Genomic DNA, 24,646 nt, shown 5'->3' on the forward strand with positions numbered 1-24,646 from the left:
AAAGACAGAGTGAGGAGCCCTGAAGACATTTACAGCGCAGAGACCTGATTAAAAAATCCATAATGTCTATGTATCTACAGAAAGCAGAAGTTTACATACACCAAATCAAACACGTTTAAATCAAACTTCTCCTGTTTCAGGCCAGTTAGAAACAACAAAAATATTTCCATTTATTAAATACCAAAACATTGAACTAGTTCACCTGAAGCCGTTTCTAACCTGCATGTTGAGGCTCATCGTCCAGCTGCAGGTTAAACTTCCTGGTTGGTGTATTTAGATGTTCCTTAAATATTTCTGAGAATGTTTTTTCGTCATAATGCCATCTATTTTATGAAGTGGACCAGTTTGAAAAACAGCCCCACAGCATGATGCTTCCACTAAACTAAAACCAAAGGAGCAAAGCAGAGCAGAGCAGCTTCAACATCTGCAATGAGAAAGTTGATCAAGTTTAGCTTCACATGATGTGGCTGACAGTCGTCTCCCGCTGCAGGTTCATTCACAGAACGAGGGGAAAAATCTGGGTAGAGGAAACTGCGGCGGTTGTTGGCAGCAGTTGTTCTGATCCATTTAGTGAATGAGTGAGGTGTGTTTAATGGGAGCAGCCCAGTTCGCCCAGTCGTTGCACAGTGCCGAGCTCAGGGCATTTCACTGATTCCCAGCTTAGCACCGGATTTGCCCCCCACAATGGGGTCGTTGCCGTGGCGTCTGACCCCAGCTTGAACTCCTGAGCCCCCCCACGCCGCGCCTGCACGCATCATGTTTCCTCTGTGACAAAGGTTGGAACGTTTGTCCGCGTGACCTCTTGACCTTTGGCAACTTTTTGACCCATTTAGTTTAACAAAGATCTGATGGTATAAAGTTTGTTTTAACATGAAACACAAATACATATAAAATATGTAAAATATATAAAATCATAAGGAAGATTTTTGTCCACTTTCAGCTACAATCAAATCGCTATGCAACTAATGTTGATTTGAGTCTTTTTGCTCTACATAAAAAACACGTTGAATACTTTAAACTTCCCTCCAGTGGAACGTCAATTTGTGGACAGTGATGGTAAAAAGTAAGTACACCTCATAAGTTATAGACTTTTAGAGACAGAGTGAATATCCAGGGATGTTTGAGGCGAACTCGGTTGGAGGGTACCCAGGTCAAGCTGGGGTTATAGTTAAGGAATTTTGTGGAGTTTTTTTCAGCTATGAATGTTTAAAATATATCAATTAGAGTTTTTACTCATATGTTTTGGTAATTTAACAAATACATTGTGGTTCCTTCATTATTGTGAAAGAACTTTGCTTTTTGTTTATATGCTAAAAACCATAAAAATATTTTTCTGATTTCCTTTGCAGATCTTTTCAAAAATAAAATACCAAAACATCTAAATATACAATTTGATTAAAGAAATATGTGAGAATTTTAATTCATGATGTTGTAAAAATTAAAAAAGGAATATTTAGCTTTTTTTTTTGGAGAAAATATTTTCATGTTGTTTACAGAAAGAAAAGTTAAACTATATTTAGATCAACTAAAATATGTAAAATATTTTCCTTAAGTGATTATTTACATTTTCACATAAAGCCTTATTCTAATTAATTAAAAATCAGGTTAATATGTAAGCAGCACTTGTTCAGATGATTTTAGTAAAACAAACATCTACAGCAGTGATTCGGTTCTAAATACTTAGTAGTTAGTTTCAAAATAAATATTTAGCTTCAAACTAACAAAATGTTCTTCTTGTTTCTTTTCCTCGTTACATTTCAGCTTCAAACATGATATTAATCATTTTAATGGCAATACAGACGTTTACAGATGGATCTACAGCAACGACAGCGTCCGCTCAACAGCAGGAGTTTATGTAGAGTTTGGCCAAGCTTTTATTTTGATAGTCCACTTCCAGTCATCAGTCATCATTCAGTAAATTTGAATTTTGGATTTTTTTTTAGCTCTCAGCTAAATATTTAGTTTAGAGCTAAACGTTTAGCTTTTAACAAAATATTTTTGTACTAACTAAATAATTAGTTTGAAACTGGGACATTTACAATAATTAAATAAGATGGTAAAAATATGACTTTGAGAAATTAGCCCATATTTTTTCTCTTATGACCGACTAAATAATCCAAATTATTGCTGTTAATTTTGTAACTTATGTTCTATAGTAAAACCTGCCCACTTCCTGTGCCTGCGTGAGGCCGGTTGCCTGAACCTGCCAAAGGTTTGCACCTGAGTGAAGTTGCCTCCCTTCACCAAACTGTGTCAAACGTTTGTTCAGCAAAAATATTCATTTGTGCCGCCATCATTTAAAAAATATCAATAAATGTTTCCAGAGGTCATGAAAGGTCAACCAGCTACCTCACAGTCACAAAATGAAAATAAATCTGCCATTAGTCCAGCTCACCTCTCGCAGCTCCTGCAGAAGCGTGTTGAGCCTCTCGTTCTCCGCCTGAGCGTTGGACGTCACCGAGCGGCTCAGCGTCACCTCCGTCTGCAGCTCCAGCAGCCGGCCCATGTAATACGCCTCCTTGGAGGCTGACTCCTGCAGCAGCGTCTCCTCAATGGTCTCTCCATCCTCTGCCACCTTGCGCTGGTTGGTGTAGGCCTGACCGAACGCCTGGAGAGAGAGAAACCACATGATGGACCTGCAGCTCCGCCTGGCCGCCAGGTGAAACTGGGGTCATCGCCAACATGGGCGACCTGTTGGGCCGTCCATGGCGGCTGATGTTTCACTGATCAATAGATACACTGTTCCCATTTTCCTGACACAGGTTTTCACATCACTGGACGCTGACTGAAGGCGCCGAGGCTTGATTGAAGAAACCAAAGCAGGCACCAACAGAACAAATGGAGCCAATCATGGAGGCGCCGCTTCGTCAATAAAACGAACAGAGACTCAGACGGAGCTGAAAATCCGCCGCCGTCAAGTCGTCCCACACAAACGCCGACTGGAAAGGATCGAGAGGAAAGTAGAGGAAGGCTCAACTTAATCCATCATCTTCATTAACTGACCTCAGAGATGCTCAATGCAGCAGCAGCAGCAGCAGTTTGAAAACCTTCCAAACAAACTCAGCAAAACTAATAGTTTTAATTCATTTTTAATGATGAAATTTTAATTCATGAATGTGTCTGTTTTCTCTGTAAATAGTTACGTGATAAATGAAGAAAATTAAATACGGTACTTACTATATATAAAAAAACATTTTAGTAAATGAAAGTTAAAAATGTGAAGTCTTTAGTAAGATACATTTATTCTAAAAAACAAAAATGTATTTCCATCAAAACCACTTTCCCATCAAAATCAACCATTCTATCTTTCTTAAAATTAAAGAATCAAAAATAAATAAATTATTTTTTCAACATTTATACAATAAATTAATGTGCTTTAACTCATACGCATAATAAAGAAAGACCGATTAAATGATCCACACCAAAAATCTCAAACCAGCACCAGATGAGTAATACAAACAAACACACACAGCAGGTTTTATGTGCTAAAAATAACAAAACTAAAACCTAAAACATAAATAAACTATTTATCCTCCTTCATCCTAAGAATGTTTTCTGACTGCAGTCAGACGTTCATGAATAGAAAATGGATTTCTCTGTGAAGCAGCAGCCTGGTGGTTCGATCCACTCGGACCCCTCCCCTGTTCTCAGCGCCTCAGCAGAACCGGGCCGTGGTGCCGCTAGCCTCAATCAATCAATGCGGCTTCGTCTGGAGTTTTTTATGCTCAAAATTAACACATGATGTAAAACTGTAAACAATTCAAGGTCAGAAATACTAGAAGGCTTTAAGGTGCAGGTTCTGACTAATCAGGCAGCCTACATGATAAACAGAGAAAAATGTATAAAGATTATAACTAAACCCCTCCTTCCAAAAAACGTCCTCTTCTCTGTTCATTATGAATAATTTATGATATATGAGTTTCCATTATTTTCCATTAGACATGAATCCACTATCTGATTTTTTTCTTCCCACAACGGATCAGTTTTCTGTTTCGCTTTTGTTCAAGAAATCTGAATTATTCATGTTGGAGAATATTTTTCTCTTATTCAGTGAATGTTTAGTCACTAAAGTGACTACAAATTATTTCTCCACACTGTTGGAAATGAATGGATGGCATTGCAGGTGTCATGATGTCAGACAGGATCAGTTGAGGAATTTCTCTGTTTAACTTTGTGAATCAGAAAGCAGCTCAAAATCTGCTTTTAGTATTCACTCACATCATCGTAGTCTGATATCACAATTTTTTGATGGAAGCAAAAACTGAAGAAATCTCTAAATATATAAAGCAGACCACTAGGGGGCTCCACTCACAGCCACAGGACAGGATGTTTGTATGGAAGTTTATAAAACAGTCAAGTAAATTAGCGCGTTAGAATTTATCTGGAAAATTAATTTAGAGGAAGCAAGTGTGATAAACAGTTTCCAATTTAGCAAAAACGCTAAAGCGAGAATGTATGTGATTAGCACATAGCTAACGTGTCCCCAACTGAGCAGCTGAATATTCTGAATACCCTAAAAATCTGGATCAGGACATGTCCAGGTTTAGACTCATGCAGTCAGAGGTTGACGTCCCCACAGCACATTTAACTTCAACAGAACATTTTATTTTGCCTGTGAAACACAAAGTTAGAGTTAGCATATGAAGTAAGTGTGAGTAATAATCAGTCAACTGAAACAAATGCAAACACAGAACATCCAAGCCTTCAGGCATAAACAACCTGCTCAACGTCCACTTCTAATGAGTAAAATCCAGTGATGCACAAACAGTAGCTCGATTATTATTATTATTATTATTATTATTATTAGTCTGTTCTCCAGTTTTTTCTCTTTTCCTTCAGGTTGTCTCGCCCGTCTCCCTGCTGTCTTCCCTCGCTCTCCTGAGAGCAGCGGTGTGGTTGCAGTGAAGGACTTGATTAAAAAAGGAACAGCATGTGAACAATAAAAAAAGCTCTGCTGATTAATTCAAAGCACGGGGAAACTGAACGAGCCGGATTCCCACATCGGACGAGAACAAAACAGCCGAGGCCAGGAGGTGGGACACGAGAAATCTGGCAGAAGAGGAAGGAGAGGAAGGAGAGGAAGGAGAGGAAAGAGAGGAAAGAGAGGAAGGAGAGGAAGGAGAGGAAAGAGAGGAAGGAGAGGAAGGAGAGGAAGGAGAGGAAAGAGAGGAAGGAGAGGAAGGAGAGGACATCGCAGGACGGGTTGTGGGAGTTTCTGCTCCCTGCCAGGTTGGAAAGCAAAGGGGAGAGATTTCACATGACTGCTGCTCCCACACAAATAAAGCAGCACTGAAGCAAAAGTAATGAGTGAAAGTTTTTTTTCAACAGTTTTTAATTCAATTTTCTTAAATTTTGCTCTTAACTCAAACTGACTGGCTGGAAATGCAGAGATGGAGCCAAATGGAGACACAGAGAGACACGATGTCCCAGTTAGAGACAATGAATCAGGAGCCGCTCATCCAGAGAGGGATCCTAACGAGCAGCAGATGGTTTTATAACAGGCCTTCTTCCTTCACGGACACACTTCCTCTCCACTTACAGACAATCACACAGAGTGGCAGTGATGGACATGCAGCGCTGCTGACACATGAAGAGGCTCAGGAACTTCAGCTTCATGCAGAACAAACTGATGGTGGTTTGATGGTTAAATCAAACTTTTTTGGTTGAATGAGCTAGAGCTGAGCAGAGCTAGTTTAACACCTGATGATGAGACCATAACATGTTACTGTGGAATATTGTCTCTGTTTTCTGGACATTAAGCTGTTAGCATGTTAGCATGAGACTGAAGACAGTAATAGTCTTCAGTCAGAAGCCTTTTTAGATTTGTTACAACGTTGACTGCTACTGGAGGTCCTTCCTGCCCACAGCATCACCGTCCACAATGACTTAGACATTACAAAAACACAACAGCACTTCAGTATTTCCAGGTAGGTGGAATATGATCCATATCCAACTTTTTCACGGCAGTTTGAACGACTCAATTCAGATTTTTTTCACTGCACAAAAATCCAAATGTCTCTGAATTTGCGCCACTTCCACTTCAGATCCAACTGTCCTGTATGTTGTCCTCTTGTTTATTCTTATAATTAAGTTTTATTCCCTGCAATAAATATCCATCAAATAAATTCTGCTTGCTCCATACCTGCATTTGGATCTTCTTACTTCACAACCAAACATGACTGGGAAAATGTAAATTTTAGTCATGCTAACTCTGTTTTCGGCTAACTTAAGATGGTAAAGATCATAATATATTCTTTTGTTCAACTCCAAATTGTCGTTCTGCTTGTGAAACCCTTTTCCTCGTATGTAAACTGTCTCATGCACACAGTGGGGCATTGATCAAGGCAGGAAAAGAAAAGAGTTTTATACTTTTAATTTCTCAATGCAAAATCAGAACTACCAGTTTTACAAGCCTGGATAACTACATCTTTACTGTAAACTGTTATAGCTTTTCACCATTTTCATAAAACCGATTTAATCTTGGAGTTTCTCATTGAACACCTGTTCAGTTCTCTGCAAAGAAAATCATTTAATGTATTCAGTCTTCAGGCATCTTCTGCCTTTTGTGCTTCAGTGTCCAGACAATAGAGTCCCAGGCTGTAGATATTCATCCCTGGGGCCAAACCAGGAGGAAGATGAGGAGGAGGAGGAACACTGCACCATGTTAGAGAAGAAGGAGGAGGATGAGGAGGAGGAGGAGGAACAGGGTGCGACCCTGAAATCTCTCCCATTGTGTTGCAGCCCATAATGAGGAGTCAGGGGACAGCTTTAGGGTGTGAAATCCTGTATTTTCTGGGAGTGAGCATGCAACAGAAATCTTTTTGCACATGCAGCATTAAGGGATGGCTTAATCTGCGATGCATACTGGAACAGGAAGTTTACTCATTAGAAATGTAAAGACAGGAAGGGATTTACAGCAGATTTGATCAGATTTTCATGGTCAGGGCTTAGTGCAGCGGCTGCAGTTACAGTTTCAGTGCAGGGATGCAGACACAACCCGTGTTTTTCAATTCAAATTAAGGATTTTATTCCCACAGTCTAATATCCTCATGACTGATTACTGTGAAAATGAAAAATTATAACCAGAATTTCATGCAAGGGACCCAAACTACAGCAGGAACCGTGGAACATTTCCTGAGATCCATTTCTGTGTTTAAAGTAAAACAGGATTATAAGGATTTGACTGGAGGCAGGTCATCATCACAGGTCCAGCAGACAGGAAGCTGCTGCACTCAGTTTTCCTCTGACGGTCACCCATTCAGCACAATCACTCAGTTAAAACAAATTCAGACTTGGTCTTAAACAAATGAAGCATATCCCATATCTGAACTCAATGCTCTCATGGTTTCCTTAGACAGAAACTTTTAAAACTAATTTGTATAATAAACTGAGCTTAATGCACTAATTGATTACTAGGATCAATCGGAATCATGTGTCATTGAATTGAACTGATTTTTTTCAACATTTGTTGTGAATTGGTGCTATATGAATAAACTGAATGGAAATGATAAAAAACCATCAGAAATCCTCCTCATTAATAACTGTGACCACGACTGGTGTCAATTTTTAAGGGCCCAAAAAAACTAGAAGGAAGAAAACTGTCAGTAAAATGTGGGTAAGTTATGATTATTATTATTATGATTATTATTATTATTCATGTTTTCCTAATAAAAGCTGGAAGTGACACCAGTTGCTGATCTCAGACAGATAAAAACAAGATTTTTCTTTCGTTTTGTCAGTGATGGATGAAAATGTAAAAGTACCATCACATCACCGTATGATAACCGTTGTGTCGCTTTTCCAGCTCTTATCTTTACAACACAGCAAATATCATTTAATTAAAAGCAAAACCAATCAACTCATAAAGGACGTAAAAAGACACGTCCACAGGAAGACCAGATGGACGTCCAGCCAGGGACACCAGGGCTTTCAGAACCATGGAGAGAGACGACCAGGACTGCTGAGAGACAGAGGGTGTGTGTGGGTTTGTGTGGGGGTGTGTGTGCGCACGCGTGTGTACACAGGTGGATGAGCAGCGCCACACAGAGGGTGACTGGCAGCGCTAAGACCCTCCTCCTGGATCTGATTGGCTGTTTTTAGTTAGTGCTGGGAAAAGGCAGTCAGCTTGATTTTTTCAGATTATCTGTCTCATAATAAATTGTCATGACAGTATGCATAACAAATATGCACAAATATTTTTGATAAAATTTACATTCTGCAGCTTTAATGCAGCTGCAGTTATTGAGCATATTAGCTGCAGATCAGGCAGCCGAACAACATCCATGAAAATATGAAAATAAAACTCATAATTCAGTAAACGCAGGAAAATCACTAAATATTAATAATATATTTCATTGCATCTCATCCAAGCATTTTAATTTGGTTTATCTGTTCATTCTGAGTAGGAAGTCTCTGTTGACGGCTACAGAGTGAGTTGCAGTTTTCCATGATGGGTCTGTGATGAGGCGGATGGAGCCATATTTAGCCTCTAACAAGGACGCAGAAATGTCGCCATCAGCTTCAGGAACCAGGAAAAGTGCCAAGTCAAGAGATGTGAGGCCTGTAAGCGAACATGTCGCCAGCAGGCAGGGGAAGCTGAGTGATCACGGCTGCACATCCACAGAAACAGCAGAAATTTTTAATGTCCACATTGGCTTTGTCTGATTTTATTAAATATAATCAATAAGTCCAGCTTTAAAGGAGATTGAGGCCTGCTCCTCACCTGAATCAGCAGAGATGTTTACAGTTTATTTGTGAGAAACTGGCGCGTCGCGCTGCACAATGACAATCCTGTAGTTTCATTTCCCCGCCTGCAACGAAGCTTTACAGCAGAAACATGGAGCTGAGATGAAGCTTTCAGGGATAATAACGGAGGGAAAGGGGATCTGACGCCTGCTTCCCTCTGATTATGCTGACAAAATAAAATAATCCATAATTTATTACAGATTACCAGCAGGAGAAAAAAACTAACATGCTTTATATTGAATAATTCCCAGACAACAGAATGGGGACAACACCGCCTGTGGGATGCTCTGCTTCAAAATGTCCCAGAATCCTTCATTCAACTTCCATTTTTATTTTCCAGTTTCCTGATTTAAATCTGGGAATTCAGGCAAAACAAACCCGATACGATCAAATCAAACTGTGAAATATTTACAGCAGCGGCTGTGTCATTAATTAATCAGTCCAGTTTATTGATGAGGTGGAGACGAGACGAATCCACCAGCCAATCAGACGATAGGCTGTGGACACACACACATACACGCCCCCATACCTAGACACACACACCCCCACACACCTAGACACACACACACACACACACACTCTTGACTTGTGTCATTCACTTAAAGAGGCAGCAGCAGGAAGGAAGGAAGCTCAATGATTGGATGAACGTCTTCAGACCGACGGAAGAAACGAAGGAAAAATGATGGAAGGAAGAAAAGAGAAGGAAGAACTGGACTGAAAACTCAGATCTGACCTTATTTTGTAGTGTAAAACAAAAACTATTCTCCCACATGCAAAAGCTTCACATTAAACATCCGAGGATTATAGTAAATATTAATTTTAAGAGATTACAGTGACATTACAGCCTCTGACTTCAGATTTAATGTCAGAAAACTGAAGAAAATGATACATGATTTAATTTTTTCTCCTTAAAAAAGCAGCTCAATCTCAGCCAGATTAGATGCAGAACATTGTGGAAAACATTTCTTAAACTCTGCTGCAGATTTCCAACTGGATCTAAATGTAAAGCAGGGTCTCCAACCTGCGGCTCCGGAGCCACAAGTGGCTCTTTGAACCCTTCACAAAAAATAATAAAGAGCCAACTCATGTTTGTAATAACAGATTCGGGTTTCAGGAGTTTATTAGTTTTTTATGGAGTAATTGCATTGAATTGAACAGAATGAAAACAAAAGTAATTTTCTTTTGCATCTATGTTTTTGTACTTAGGTTGGAAACTATACACTTTCTTTGCATCAATTTCCACAAAAGAAAATGTATCTTCGCACTTTTGGGCAAAAGTTTGAAGTTTTTGTTTAGCTTAGGATCCTGGAAGGGGCTCGTATTTGGAGAATACCACTACAACAAAAGACACACCGCTGGCTTGACTAGCATGCGCTCAAAACAAACATCTCAAAGCCGCTGGATACAAATCAAGCCAAAGTTTTCAGAGTTTATTTGTGAAAAAAATAAAAACCAAATACTTTTTTTTATTTCCCCTCCCAATTAGCAAGAAATGCAGCTGATTATCTGAAAGTCAAAGCTGAAGTTTTTTCATCATACTTGCTGCGTACAGAAACAGGAGAACAATAAAACTGCCTTAAATGATGTATGTCCGATTTTTGATTATTACCTGAAGATGAGTTTTTATTAAATTTCTAATAAACTTATAAAATAATGATGTATTTGTAGCCTTTCAAGCTGTAAACAGTGATATTTGAAAACTCGGTTGAATGTTTTGAAGTTCTGTGTTTTTCTTAAAGCCCAAATGAATTTAGTTCTGCCATGAAGTAAAAGTTCATCCTTGATCAACAAAGTAACTCACCAAAACTGAAAACTACATTCAGATTAAGACATACTTAATCATTTGATATGAATTACTCTTTTAATGCATTTTCTCTTCTAAACCACCTGAACCATCCCTGCATCCGTAGCTTGGAGTCTCTGGAAGATAATCATCCTGAAGGACAACAGCCTGATTTCATGAACCTTGAAACTGAGGAGCCTGGACTCAGTCAGAACGAGCCTGGATCGGACAACAGTCAGGTCACTAGTGCAGGAAGAGTGAAGGCATGCAGCCATTGTCTATGTGTTTTAGTCATGGATACTAAACAAACCAACAGAAAGGTAGTTTTGTTTAACAGGCAAGGCAAGGCAAGGCAAGGCAAGTTTATTTATATAGCACTTTAAAACAGTACCACTGACCAAAGTGCTGTACAATCACAAAATTAAACAAATAAAAACAAAATTAAAACACATCAAAACCAACAATGCAGTGACGTAAAACACTCTATATAATACATAAACATACCCAGATAAATACAGAAAAGCAGCATCTCAAACCGAATCAAAGGCCAACCGAAAAAGGTAAGTCTTAAGAGCAGATTTAAAAATTGCTAAAGAGGGGGCCTGTTTTACCAACATAGGTAAAGAATTCCAAAGTTTGGGAGCTGCAACAGCAAACGCCCTGTCTCCTCTCTGCCTCCTGGAAGTCCTCGGCACCTCCAGGTTCATTTGGCTCGCTGATCTAAGAGCTCGAGGAGGACAGTGTATATGTAGCAGCTCAGAGAGATAGGAGGGAGCAAGGCCATTTAAAGATTTAAATACAAATAAAAGAATCTTAAAATGCACTCTGAAATGTACTGGCAGCCAGTGCAGAGAATATAAAATCGGGGTAACATGTTCTCTCTTCCGCGATCCAGTTAAGAGCCGAGCAGCCGCATTCTGGACCAGCTGAAGACGGGACAAAGAAGACTGGCTGACACCCACATATAAGGAGTTACAGTAATCCAGTCGTGTTGTAATAAAAGCATGGATTAATATTTCAAAATAATCCACTGGTACCATATTCCTAATCTTAGCAAGCCGCCTCAAATGGAAAAAGCTCGTTTTCACAACGGCACTGATTTGTTTATCCAACTTAAAATTTGCGTCCATTACAAAGCCCAAATTTGTAACAAATGGCTTTACGTAATGTGATAGCGGACCCAAATCCACAGGAGTGGACTTGCAGGTAGTACCAGGGTCAAAAATAATAACTTCCGTCTTTCTTTCATTAAAATTCAAAAAATTCAGAGCCATCCAAGTTTTTATGTCAACAGCCACAATAAAACTGAGAATGTAAATAACAAATGACTCTGAGGGTGACTGGACGCCTGCAGCGGTCACAGCCAGACAGACAGACAGACGGAGCCGCGACAGATTCAGGGATAACGCTGTCCTCTTTCTCTCCTGATGGAGGATTCAGACAGACAGACAGACAGACAGACAGACAGACAGCATGTTGGGCCTTTATGAACTCTTTTTTTAGCTGCAATATCTTTAAATGTTATATTTACAAAGAAATTGCAAGTAGGCATCACGCTGAAAGTCTCTCTTTAACAGCCTTTGAGTTGTAGAAAGTAAACAGTTTCCTTTTAAACAGCTCCCTTCATCCCTGCTCCTCCTCTAACTCCATCTCTAACAGCTCACTGAAGCTGAAAACAGCTTTGATTCTCCTTCCCTCAGTAAAAGCATCTACACAGAAGGGCTCTTCACTGTACATGTTTGTGAAAACTGGTGACTGAATGGACACACACACTGTCACTTCCAGATGCACAAACTAAAATCAACAACAAGGAAAAGTATCTAAACTGAAGCTCTGATTTGGACAAAATCTGAAGGAAATATGCTGCAGCCTGAAAAGTTTCCTGTTCTGGTTTAAACAAATAAAAACTGGACTGGATCTCTGTAAACAGGCATAAAGTGAGAAATGTCAGAAGCACATCAGCTTGTTAGAGGAAGATTTTTCTGTTGTGAAACCAAAAGTTTTCCCGAAACGAAGACTGTCTGAATTTTTGCTTTGCTTTCAGAGTTTGCAGCAGACACAGCTAAAGTCGACTAATCAATACAGCTTCCTGCAGGCAGGGCTGTCCTGCTCCTACTGGGTTTCACTGCAGCAAAACACAGCTTTCTGTGCAGCTTCTGGCTTGTATGGAAATGTCAGCTCCAAATGAACCAAAAGGAAAAATAAATGTTTCAAAGCTGGATGGGTTATGATGACCAAACTGGGCTGCATCCCGGAGCTTGTTGCTATGGTCACAGGTTGACATCACCAGAACTGCAACTCAATATTTAATCTGTGTACTTAGCAACAATAAAACGAGTGCAGGCGGAGTGGGTTGGTTCTGTTCTGACCCGCGCCTGGACGCCTTTCAGGAGACGCTACATGTCTCCCAGACGGCTTCAGCTGCAGATACGCCCACTGTTTGGTCTGATGCACAACCGAGCCGCGCCGTTTGCACCAGCATGCACTGATTTCCACTATGCATGCTACGCTACACACAGCGCTGCTCTGACATGATACATTTTCACCAAGCAGAGCAGAAATCGATGGATAATTACCACTTCACTCCAGGGGAGGGCGGAGGAAAGGGGGTATGGAGGTAACAGGAGACGGTGAGCTGATGGTGCAGAGGTGGAAAAAATAGAAAGAAAAAAAGCACACCATCTCATCATGGATGAATTTAGCTCCTCCAGACATGTTTCACCATACAGAGGAGAGAGCAGAACGACTTACAACCTGTCTGCCTCTTTTGTTACTGAGGGAGTTTATCTTAAAAAATGCGAGCGGACGTGGCCGAGAGGGCGATGGATTCTGCTCAATCCGGCTGCTCACTGATAATCAGAAACAATTTACCTGCAGCAGCAGCAGAGATTATATTAAACACTTTGATCTTATTCATCTGCAGCAGTTTGAACAACACGAGATAAATGTTTGTCGACCTCAAGAATATCTAAAAAAACCTGCAGAATGTGACATTTTTAAAATTTGATTAATTGATTAATCATCAGAATAACTGATAGAACTACAACAGGTTCAATAAGTAAGAATTACTGGCTTTAGATCAAAAGCCTAAAATATGAATGGAAAACCACAAATGCAACAATTCAATCATAAAAATCTATTGTTAATCTCTTTATGTCAAATAAATAAAACATTATATAACTTAGTACCATAATGGGGCCTTCCAGCAAATCATCACAGTCACTGTAGAAACACAAACGCTGTCATTCCAGTAAAGATTTTCATTCTGATTATAATCTATAATAAATCATTTTCAACACGCCATTTAAAAAAAAAAAGAAAATATAAATAAGAACAGATCATTTCCTCCTTTGACGTTGTTTTATTAGCGCTGGTTCTCATTTTCAAACAGAAACAAAATTATTGGTTGAATCTATTTCTGAAATTGCCATGAATGAATCGATTGAATAAAATAATTATTCAGATCATAATATGGAAGGCAGTTTGACTATTAAATGGTAATTCATGGCCACTTTAACACACGGCCATGACACTTCTTCTATGCTCTGCTGTGATGGCATCTCCCTCTCCAGCCTCTGATTTCCTCCCATCAGACTCTGATCTGCCCGGAAACAGCGCTAACAAGCAGGACCACAGGAGTGTGTCCGTCACTGCTTATGCAGCCATCCAGAGTCAAAGAGCACACACACACGGGAAAACGAGGGACGAGAGCGGGACTGGGCCGAAGGGCAGAAAGAAAACAAAGAGAAGTAAAAGTATCAGAACAAAGAGCGAGAGCAGCCTCGGTTTGCTGCTCTGCTTCTGCCCTCAGGCAGCAAAGAGATGCAGACATTTGCTTCACAAGCAAAATAAAAAACTAAATTTGTGTCTTTTTGTTATATTTCCATTTTAAAAACAAGCAGGTGAAAATTGACGCCAGTTCTAAGAAGCATCCTCTCCACCAGCTGTGATCTGGATGGTCAACCAGAGCAGCAAGAACTGCAAAAACAAAAAATATGCAAACACAGCAGCAGCAGCAGCAATGCAAATGTGGAAATGTAGAACACACGGACGGATCTTTGTTATTCTTTGAGATCGAACCTGGAGATTTTCTAAAGCTTGTAGCAAATCCAAACTCATCCATCAACATTCTGTTTCAGTTTAAGACTGACCATAAACAGATGAAATAATTATCCCCATTTATGTATACACACATTATGACTCTAAAAAGCCTCTGATTTTTACTAGAAAGTGCATCAAATAACAAGTTTGTTGCTGAATTTACGGAACAGGATGAAGCTCTTCACTTGTGATGTGTTGAAGGGGACACATTAGGCAGGATTCACATTTTGCACATTTTTGTACTTTCATTTTGTTTCTACTACAAACATCCAAAACGCTTAAAAACATCCAGCTGTTTTTTAGAAATAAATTAATCCTTTTGGTGTCTGGAAAATGAGCAGTTTCAAAAAGTTTTGGAATGTAACAGGCCTGTTACCTAGCAACCCCTGCGAAATCCAGTCCGTTACCTAGCAACCACAGTGCAACTCCAGCATGTTTGGTCAGCTGGTTTTATCTGTATTCACTGTACAACGGCTGTTGAGAAAGACGAGTGTTTAGTTGGTTTACCATCAGAAACGACTTGCTGAATTTCTGATTGGTTGTACAGGAGGCTCCACCTCTGCTTTTCAAAGCTGTACGGTTGTATAATTGCACATCTGTTTGCAGACATTTTCATGTGCGAATGTAAACACTGAGTTGGGGGGGCGTGGCCAGCAGCAGTCTGCACATGTGTGGTTAACAATAATTGCCAACTTAGTAACTTTGTTCCTATATTTAGCAACATGTTAGACATAAAAATTGGTTTTGGCTAAATGGGAGCAGTCAGGCTTCTTAAAGAACGGTTATGAGAATTATGTTTAGTTTCAGCTAAATGTGGCACGGTTACTTCTGTGAACAGAGACCAAATAATGAAATTATTTTAAAAGTGATGTCAACAGGATTCTTATATAAAAACGAAGACGTCTCTTCCTCCACAATGATGAGGCATTTCTCTGCTTTCAGGCCCAGAGGCGCCTCGGTTTTCCATCTGCAGCTAACTTCCCCTGATAAGGCCGCTCTCCTGGGAACGTGGAGCGGAGACATGATGTTATTGTGGTGGCAGGTTTGCACTCTGGCACTCACTCTCACAGTTACAGAGATCTGTGCTGCGGGCGCAGGAGGGGCGGCGTGTTTTGCTGGGGGCCGAATGATGCAGGCAGAATATTCCCTCAGTCAGAGCCGAGCGACGGCGCGCAGACGGACGAGCAGCTGGAGAAACGCTGCTGCTGACGACGACAACAAACCAGAACAAAGAGAACGGCTTTTTAAAAACACCCAACAGATCTGAGTGATGAAAGTCAAACATTAGCTACATGTTGCATATATGACTAAGTAACTAATAATTAATCAGTCCTCATTTTCATAATTTTCATTTAGCAACATTCCTTTTCTTCACTGATTCTGTTTTAACTTATTTCTCAGTTGAGGCTCTTAAAGTACGATCATTTAAAGTAAAATATCCCAGTTTCATGCTAATTGCAAAATAGTTGCAAATCAAGATTTAACCTTGATTATTACAGAAATCCACATGGCTTATTTATTATTATTTTGATGTTTTCAGACTTACGTAAAAAACACAGCATAAACACACACTCCCATCATTGGTCTTCAACCTGAGGCTCCGGAGCCACTAGAGGCTCATTGGCTCTTCATAACTTTGCCTAAAGTCACATAATGATTTTAAATATAGATATAGCAACAAATGTAACCTTTAAAAGTTTTCAGTTAAGTTCAATTTCCACAACAAAAGCACCATTATTATTTATTTAGATTTTTTTACTTTGGAAAATGTGTCTTTTTGTTCTTTTTCTCTTTCACATAATTTTTCACCCAAATGATCTTTCATGATCTTTGTGTAAAAGTTTAAGTTTTACTTTATTTTAACACCTAAAAACAGAACAAAATGAATTGTTCTTTTAAAAAATGACAACAAATGTCATTTATTGGGTATGTATCAAAAATATAAAGTTGCTTTGTGGCTTTAAGCCGGTTATTTTCAGATAAAGCTCTTTGGGCTTTAAAGGTTGCAAAGTCCTGCACTTCTTAAGCAGATTATTGGACCTTTTTGTTGTTTTAACACAAATCAAACTGCTGCTGGATTAGTTTAGTCAACAGGTGTAGTTTAAAAAGTTCCTTTTAAAAACATTTGTTTATAATTTGGCAGGAAGTGGAGGAGCATGGTGGATAGGAGTTGCTGCAGAGGAAAGAAATCATCACAACAACTCAGCAACACAAATCTGTTCAATCAGCTGAAATTTAAAAGTGATCATTTTATCAACTGTTACAGAAAGGAAATGCAATTTATTTAATATTCTTTGCCAAAATGAACAACTTCTTCTTAGTTATATTTGTTGACTATTGTTAATTTTTTTCCTTTTTCTTTATTATGTATATTTTTTAAAATTGTGTCTGTTTTTTATTCAATTATTTTGCAAAAATTTTATTGCAAAAAATAATAAAAACCAATATGATTTGTGTTTATTATTTTTTATATATTATCATCCATTGGTTGGAAAAATGTGTTAGTAATTTAAGAGGAAGGATCTGAGTCAGTAAACATTGGTCAGTGGTGGCACATTTCTGCTAAAGCGCTAATAATAGCATAGCTAGCTTTTCATTCGGCGCATAAGCTAACATTGAAAACATTTAGCACACTTAGCTTCTCTAAATTTATTTTTCTGGATACATTTTAAAGCACTAATTTATTTGGCTGTTTTGTAAAGTTAAATAAATTTTGACATCTATGAAGAAGTTTTGATTATCGATTGTTCGATTTAGTTAGCCATGTATATTCACGCTCTTATTTTGAAGAGGGTGAAGTCTGTTTATGCAGCAGTTTCATTTCCTCTCCTCACCTTCTCTCTCTTTCTCCCGATAACTTTAATTAAAGCAAGAAATATACATTAACAAAATAAGGCAGGACAGTAGAGATCAAACATAAATACAATATCTAAAGGTATATAGAATTGGTGAATCACAATGTCAAAATTAAATTGGTGCTCCAGGGCTGTGGTGTTTTCCTGTGTTTTTCATAAAAAACAGGAACATTTTTTGAGATGAAGGAAAAATCCAGAAGCTTTCTTTCAGCCAGTTGACGCCACAGAGCAACAAGTGAGGGAGGGGGGATGATATGACACTCTACAGAAAGCGATGGTCGATCTTATCATAACGTTTCACTAAATGAACTTTCTGTTGGTAACCAGGCCACTGATCTCCAACACCCTTCAACTTTCTGTCAGCCAGCCAACAATAATCCAAAATTATGAGATATTAGCCAGACGGTGAGTCAGTTTGTCTCCTCAGCTTAACTTTACATGCATGAATGTACACAGGATGACATCTGCATGATGTAACCTGCTAAGTGCTGCCTGAAATACTGCACAGGCTGAGCAAAAGATGCCATCATGATTTTTTAATGCAGAGAGGCAGCTGCGCAAGAATGTCACACAGAAAAAGCTCAGAGATACATATTTAATGTCTTCATCCTTCAGTGGTCAGCATGTAACCATAAAGAAGAACCGTCTGGGACAAATAAACATATCTACTAATCACCTGCTCTCGGTCGTCTTAGTCCAAGTAAGCAAAGGTCAAAAACGATAAGAAGCAATTAAAATTTGACTGAAAGAAGAAAATGATTGTGATGTATGAGGAAAACATACAAATCTGATTTTATTCTTAAATATTCAGGATAACAAAAGGTCCAAGAAGGTTCAAATCCCAGACGTTACAACCTGGCTAAGTTTTAAGATTAAAACTATTTTTAGTTTTAATCTTTCCTAAACTAATGGTAAGATTAAAATGTCTGACTTTATCATATTGACCAGTCTGAGCCCAACGCTCCTAAGAACAGTTGTAAATGGCATAATGGACAAACACTGTTGTGACGACATGTCAGAAAGAGCAGCAGCTTCTTAAAGAGACATACACAGCATTTTCATAACAAATTACCTGATTGTATTATAAAATGCCTGGAAAACACATAATACTGCCCCTTTAAGACACAGATGCCATAATGAGCAAAACGGGATGCGTTGAGGCTAACTAACACGGTACAGATGGTGGCAGCATCATGCTGTGGAGACATGGAAGCTGGTTAAACATGGTGGTCAGTAGATGTTCAGATCTGGAGGAGACAAACAAGCAGAAGGTTTTTCTGCAAAGTTCAGCTGAACAGAAATGCTTCGTCTCGCCTTATTGGCTCTCCATAACCTTGAGCTCAAACCTGTTAGCATCAGGGTCTCATTGCTGTACAGATCCATGATGCAAATGGACCAAATGTATAATCAGTCCAACAGAACTTCTTCAGCCACTTTGGCTCAAGGGTGACGGATTCTGATATATTGGATTTTACATGTTCTCATGTTTTGGTTTTATCTCCATAAAACCTCATCCAACAGTTTAATAAGTGTGCCGAATGTGAAATTAATTTAAAAGTGTAGATATTAAGATGAGAGATCCCAGCAGCGGGTCCAGATTCCTACAGGATGTATTATTTGTTGGGAGTTTGGGTTTGAACTGGGCCTGCAGGCTTCAGTTTGTGCAGCTTATAAACTATCAGCTTCCAACATTTTTTTAATCTCTGTTCAGTTTGAAGGATTTCCAGTTTCCAGTCATAGATTAGATCAGATTAGATAACCAGCCCAATTATTTTCCCTTCCCGGAGGGCAGACCCTCCCAGATGATTCGCTCACAAGTTTAGCAGCAGCTGACCGCACTGCGCTCCCGTCCCCGCGGGTCCAAACGCTCCCACTCCGGAGCCTTACCTCCTGTAGCTGCTCCAGCTCCTTCCGGAGGGTCTCCTGGTCGGTTTCCAGCTCTGCATATTTCTGCTTCAGCGCCTGGTTCTCCTCCAGGACGGCCAACCCGCACTCCGCAGCCCGGATCTTCTCCCGGTTGGCCTCGGCCAGTTCCTGCGTGAGCCTCTCCACCTCGGCCCGGTACTGATCCACCGATTCCCCGCATCCACCACCGGCGGCCATCGCCCTCTTTCCGCAGTGTGTTTTTCTGCCCCCCACCCCCTGCAGGTCTGATCCAGCGCCGTGTCGGATGGAGGCAGAGCCAGAGAGGCGGGCGGAGGCTGAAGGATGCTGAGTGTCCGCCCTCCTCCTCCTCCTCTTCCTCTTCCTCGGAGAGGAAGCAGAGGACAGGAAATATCCGGGAAGGAAATCACAACATGTTAGCTGCTCTATATAGTATCAAAAATGAATAACTATGACTAATGAAACCTTCCTAAAACAAGGTCAGTGTTGATGACACTCAACTAAACGGAAAGTGTCATTTTTGCCTATTCATGGGTTGAAGGGCGCCACCTTCTGGTTACTTTAAGACATAACATACTTTGTCAGGCAGCCCTAAAGTATTCACACCCCTTCTCCACAAAGTTACTCATATAAATGTAACTAGTGACAGTTGAGATGAAAAAATATGATGAATCCCAGTTAATAACAGGTTATATTTTCTCACAAGCCAGTTTGATTTAGATTCAGCAGCTTTTCTGATAATAAATTAACTCATCATCTAAAAACTGCTTGTTTTTCTTCATTATTTGATGATCAGAGAAAAAAAAACAAAAAATGTTTACACTACTGTTATTATTTATACCTAAAATCATTCTGTAAAGTTGATCCCATTCATGTTCTTATTGATAAATTCATGCTATTTCTGGTTTATTCTTTTTTTATTCAGAAATAGCTGTCTCCCACTGGCCATCAGATTGCCCAACAATCCCATCACAAAAACTGTCTAATCCTGCTCGAAAAATACTAAGTTATATATAATTAGCAATACATTATTTGTTTATTATGTAATTATAGACACACTCGTGGCCAAGCGATGGCATTTCATTGCCAATTTTACTTATGTTTCTTTGTGCAATGACAATAAAATAAGTCTAAGTAAAGTCTAAGTCTTTATGTGTAACTTGTTTTTTTTAATTATAAAATAGCTATTGTGGGAGGAATAAGAAATTAGATTTTTGTCCCATAAACATATTTTGAGTTTGGTGTATTTGAGGACTTTTTTTCCCTATTTTTTTATGTTTTCTTCAGTTCAGGTGAAAAGTTTCTGCTGCACAAATTGATGTTTCTCACTAAAGTGTCAAAGTACTTTGCAGGAAATGATAAAAAAGAAAACAGGAGTGGCACTGTAAAAAATGGCAAAGTCAGATAAAATATGAGAAACTATAAAATAATTTCTAAAGCTACATGTTTTATTTTTGCTTTTAAAAAATCAAAGCATTTGATGTCTGACAATTATCACTGATTCATTTTATCGCCCTCATTGTGATAATTTGCAATTATACAACAGTGGTCAAGGTTTTTTGTGCTGCTCCCTGCCAACTATTTCTGTCCTCTTTAATTCTGTGAAGCAGTAATAAATTTCTCACTCAGGCAGTAAACAAAAGATACAGCCGGGGTGAGAAGTTGAGCCGTTCTCATAAACCTGTAATCAGGTTGCTGAATTGATCTGCAAGGTGGTGTTTTGCTATCTTTCTGAGGACTTGTAATTATTACATAAAGCAGAATTAAGAACTGTTTAGATCATTGCACAAGCAGAAACTTTTTTTAAGCTTGACTTTCTAAAACAAAGTGGCATTTGTAGAAAATACTCTGTAAAGAAGCAGAACTTTTCCAGCATTAACATGTGAGCTCCTAGCTGTAAAGATATTTCACTATGTGATATTTTTGCCTTTGGACTGATTTGACAAGCCCTCCAAATCACTGAGCTGACCTGTGAATAACCTCGTCTTACAAGTCCAAATTAAGATAAGGAGAGGTTGTCAGAAAGTCAAACAGATGAACTTTTCATGACATGGGCTTATCTTATCTTTCACAAGGAAGTGTGGTGTCATGAAGAAGGCTAAATGCTATCCCCCATAACAACGCCGCGGTTTCTGGTGAGAGACATGTAGAGCACAGCTGCTTTCAAAGCTGAATCTGTACACAGATTTATCTGCAAAATTTAAAGAAAATGCAAAAATCATTTCAGAAATTCGGTTTATTGGAAAATGCTAAACATTTTTAGTAGCAAGCGCAGCACACAATGTGAGATATTCTGAGAATTAAGGTTAAATTTCAAAGAACCTGGTTCAAAAGTCCACCATTTTTTTAAACATTTTATATAAAAAAGATTTTTAAAACTTTGAACGTTGTGAGATAATGAGCGGGGCTATGGTTCTGTCCCGTACAGGTCGGAGCAGAGAGTCCTGTGACTGTGGCAGTGTGTGCTGCCTTGTGTTGGAGTGGATCTGAAAAACAGCCTGGATGGTTCAGGTGTCCAGCAGGTCAGCCAGCGCAGCGGGTCAACAATCGGCTCCTGGAAGAGACAAAATGAAATCCCAGTGATTTTACAACCTGAAAACAACCTGCCTGGATGATGAGTCTCAGTACCTCATAATAAATCAGAGGATGAGTGGCTGAACATATCCGCTGCCTGGTCATCACCTCAATTTCCTTCAGTGTTTCTGACTTTCTCCACTTTGCTCGGCGGTTCTGGAACCAAATCTGAAGCACAATAAAATTCATTTTTATTGGGACATGAAATCTGCAAAGCGATGTAACAAAGCTGTAGTCAAAGGCATTAAAAGGAGAAAAGTTTAAGAGACGCGGAATTGCCTCCGTCAAGGTCAACAAGCCGTTTACGACCGGTTTCAGTGAAATTAGCAGCGATAAAAAAATAAAGAAACAGTGCATTTAAGATTAAAAAATTCTATTTTGTTTTTATCCCACATTACCAAAACATGAATTATTGAACAAGTATTACAATTTTACTTCAGTTAAGCAATCTGTTTGTAATATTACTTGGTTTTACAAGCATTTTGGATGAAAGTATGCTTGATTAACAGTGTTGGGCATATTTGTGCCAGTGCGCTAATAGCAGAGCTAATTTTAGCTTAGCGCTTTAACACTTTGCTAACTATGAAAACATTTAACATACTTAGTTTTCTGGAAATTAAATTTTCTGGATAAATTCTAAAGCACTAATTTACTGTTTCATAAACTTTCAGTTGAATAAATCTAGACATCTGTGAAGAAGTTTTGGTTATCGATTGTTAAGAATTTTTTCAAATAATTAGCCATTTATACTCATGCTCTAATAATGAAGAGGGTGAAAACTATATACACATCAGCTTCCTTTCTGTTTTTTTAAACCCCATTAACTTTATTTCAAACAAGAAACCTACAGGAACAAAATAAAATACAGACAATATAGAACAATTAGCAAGAATGTATTTGCTACACTGAATGTTGCCTTTGTGTTAGCAGCAAACTGACCATGTCTTAATGCCTTAAAGGATGTTTATAATGTTTTTTTTTTATTATTTCACAAAATTTCTTTTAAACACATGAATTAATTTTTTATTTTTTAATGTGAATTTTATTTCGTATGCCTGCTATTTTGAACATCATTTTAAAGACGCAGCTCAAACAAAAATGTCTCAGAATTTCATGAGACATTTTTGTCTCATGAACAAAAATGAGTGAATGAAGAGATGGAGAAAGAACCTGCATCCTTTCTCCATTCAGAAAGGAGAAAAACAAAAAAGTATCAGATTTTCCATATCATTTAGCGCCTTTGGGTTAGCACAGCTAACCTTTCAGTTAGCGCAGCTAACCTTTCAGTTAGCGGTGCTCAACTCTGCTGATTAGTTTTCTTAACATACTTTGGGGATAAATTACTACTTACAATAACATTTATGCGTTTTCATTTCTGCTAATTATTTTTGTTTACATCCAATGCAAACATTTAAAATTAGAAAATTACTCTTAACTTGATTATTTAATTTATTTCTTATTTCTAAATGATATTGGCTACATTTGATCAGGAAATAAAGGCATATTATTATTAAATCAGACCAATAACAAATATTTTTAATTGATAAACATGGGATTAATTAAAAGGTTATTTTCTACAGGTTAATCTGATAAATGGAAAGGACATTACAATTTATTAAATATGACTGTTTACATATAGATATCATTATTTGGAATTGTTTGCGTCCTTTTGGTCATGGACCCTCAGCAGCAGCCCCACCAGCAGGTGTTGTACCTGTATTCGTCCCTCCGTCAGCTGCAGGCGGCCGGCCAACTCGTCTCTGGTGTTGACGTCTGGATAGTGAGTCTGCTGGAAAACCGTCTCTAGCTCCTGAACCTGGAACGGCGTGAACGTCACCCTGGTTTGCCTTTTCCTCTTCTGACCTGCAGGTGAACAATTTCTTAAAATCTCTTTGCTGGTTAAATAAATGCCACATTTACAGAGGTGACCCAGATAGTTAATAAATACTCACTTTTGGTTTCTGTGGCAGATTTTGGAGATTCTTCATGATTTTTCTGTGAGGAATCTATGAACAGTGACAAGCTTTAATGGAAAAACTTATTTCCTGGCTACATTTTAAATCAAACTGTTAATTAATGGTAGATTTAAAACCTTACCTGTGTAAGAGAACTGGTTAGTGTTTTCTTTAATAACAGAGCAGTTTCGATGAACTCTTTCCGCTTTTCTGATCGGTCTTCTTAGTATTTCTTCAATTGAATGGGAAATGTGTTTGTGCTGCCGTGATTCCCTCTCTTCATCCACACAGAATTGTTTTTCTCGCTCTCCTTTTGTCCACATATCCAACAGTTTATCTCCCATCACCAGCAGGCTGGTCATTGTAGGTAAAAACTGATCAGAAATCTTCTCAGGGTCTCCGGTATCAGGAGCTGTGAAGGTAAACAGAGTGTGCAGTGTTTGCTCAGTCAGAGGAAGACGATGTGGCGTCCTCCCTCCACTGGCAGTCTATGTTTGACCTGCATCACATGGTCAGCATGGAGGTGGAGCATCAGTGCTCAACAGAATATTTCCAGGAAACTCTTAAAAATCAGCATGTACCAATTAGTGACAGAACTGGTACAGATTTGATGTCAAATCAGAGGAATCAGAACTTCTTACTCTGCAGAACAAACTGCAGAGAAATTATGTACAAGCTACACATCTGGTCTGAAACCTGGATAATATTCAACTATTTGCTTCTCTTTCTTATCACCTGGTTTACTGCAC

General features: G+C 38.8%; 2 protein-coding genes across 4 annotated transcripts in view; both read right to left on the reverse strand.

Annotated features, from left to right (window-relative positions):
* The window catches only part of bicd1a (bicaudal D homolog 1a), a 34,835-nt gene extending 13,347 nt beyond the window's left edge, over positions 1-21,488 (reverse strand). For all 3 annotated transcript variants that reach the window (XM_028044763.1, XM_028044745.1, XM_028044754.1), the window contains exons 1-2: positions 19,372-21,488; positions 2,396-2,608 (exon numbers count right to left, since the gene is read on the reverse strand). In XM_028044763.1, coding sequence (XP_027900564.1) covers positions 2,396-2,608; positions 19,372-19,587 — 429 coding nt within the window. In that variant the 5' untranslated portion in view covers positions 19,588-21,488. The remainder of the gene's footprint in view (positions 1-2,395; positions 2,609-19,371) is intronic.
* A 98-nt stretch (positions 21,489-21,586) lies between these two features.
* Positions 21,587-24,390, reverse strand: LOC114161473 (intestine-specific homeobox). The gene is made up of 5 exons (XM_028044776.1): positions 24,040-24,390; positions 23,895-23,948; positions 23,657-23,805; positions 21,997-22,110; positions 21,587-21,922 (listed from the first exon to the last, which is right to left on the reverse strand). The coding sequence occupies exons 1-5, from the start codon at positions 24,257-24,259 to the stop codon at positions 21,776-21,778; spliced, it is 684 nt and encodes a 227-aa protein (XP_027900577.1). The 5' UTR covers positions 24,260-24,390; the 3' UTR covers positions 21,587-21,775.
* Between the last annotated feature and the right edge of the window lie 256 nt (positions 24,391-24,646).

The sequence above is a fragment of the Xiphophorus couchianus genome, chromosome 2, assembly GCF_001444195.1.
Source record: "Xiphophorus couchianus chromosome 2, X_couchianus-1.0, whole genome shotgun sequence".
Taxonomy (NCBI): Eukaryota; Metazoa; Chordata; class Actinopteri; order Cyprinodontiformes; family Poeciliidae; genus Xiphophorus; species Xiphophorus couchianus.

Bases quoted from the DNA above. Each gene is read 5' to 3' on its own strand.
- LOC114161473 (XM_028044776.1), bottom strand. From the start codon at position 24,259: ATGACCAGCCTGCTGGTGATGGGAGATAAACTGTTGGATATGTGGACA. The intron at 23,806-23,894 runs GTGAGTATTTAT...GTTCACCTGCAG, and splicing joins ATCTGCCACAGAAACCAAAA to GTCAGAAGAGGAAAAGGCAA. The intron at 21,923-21,996 runs GTACTGAGACTC...TGTCTCTTCCAG, and splicing joins ATCCTCTGATTTATTATGAG to GAGCCGATTGTTGACCCGCT.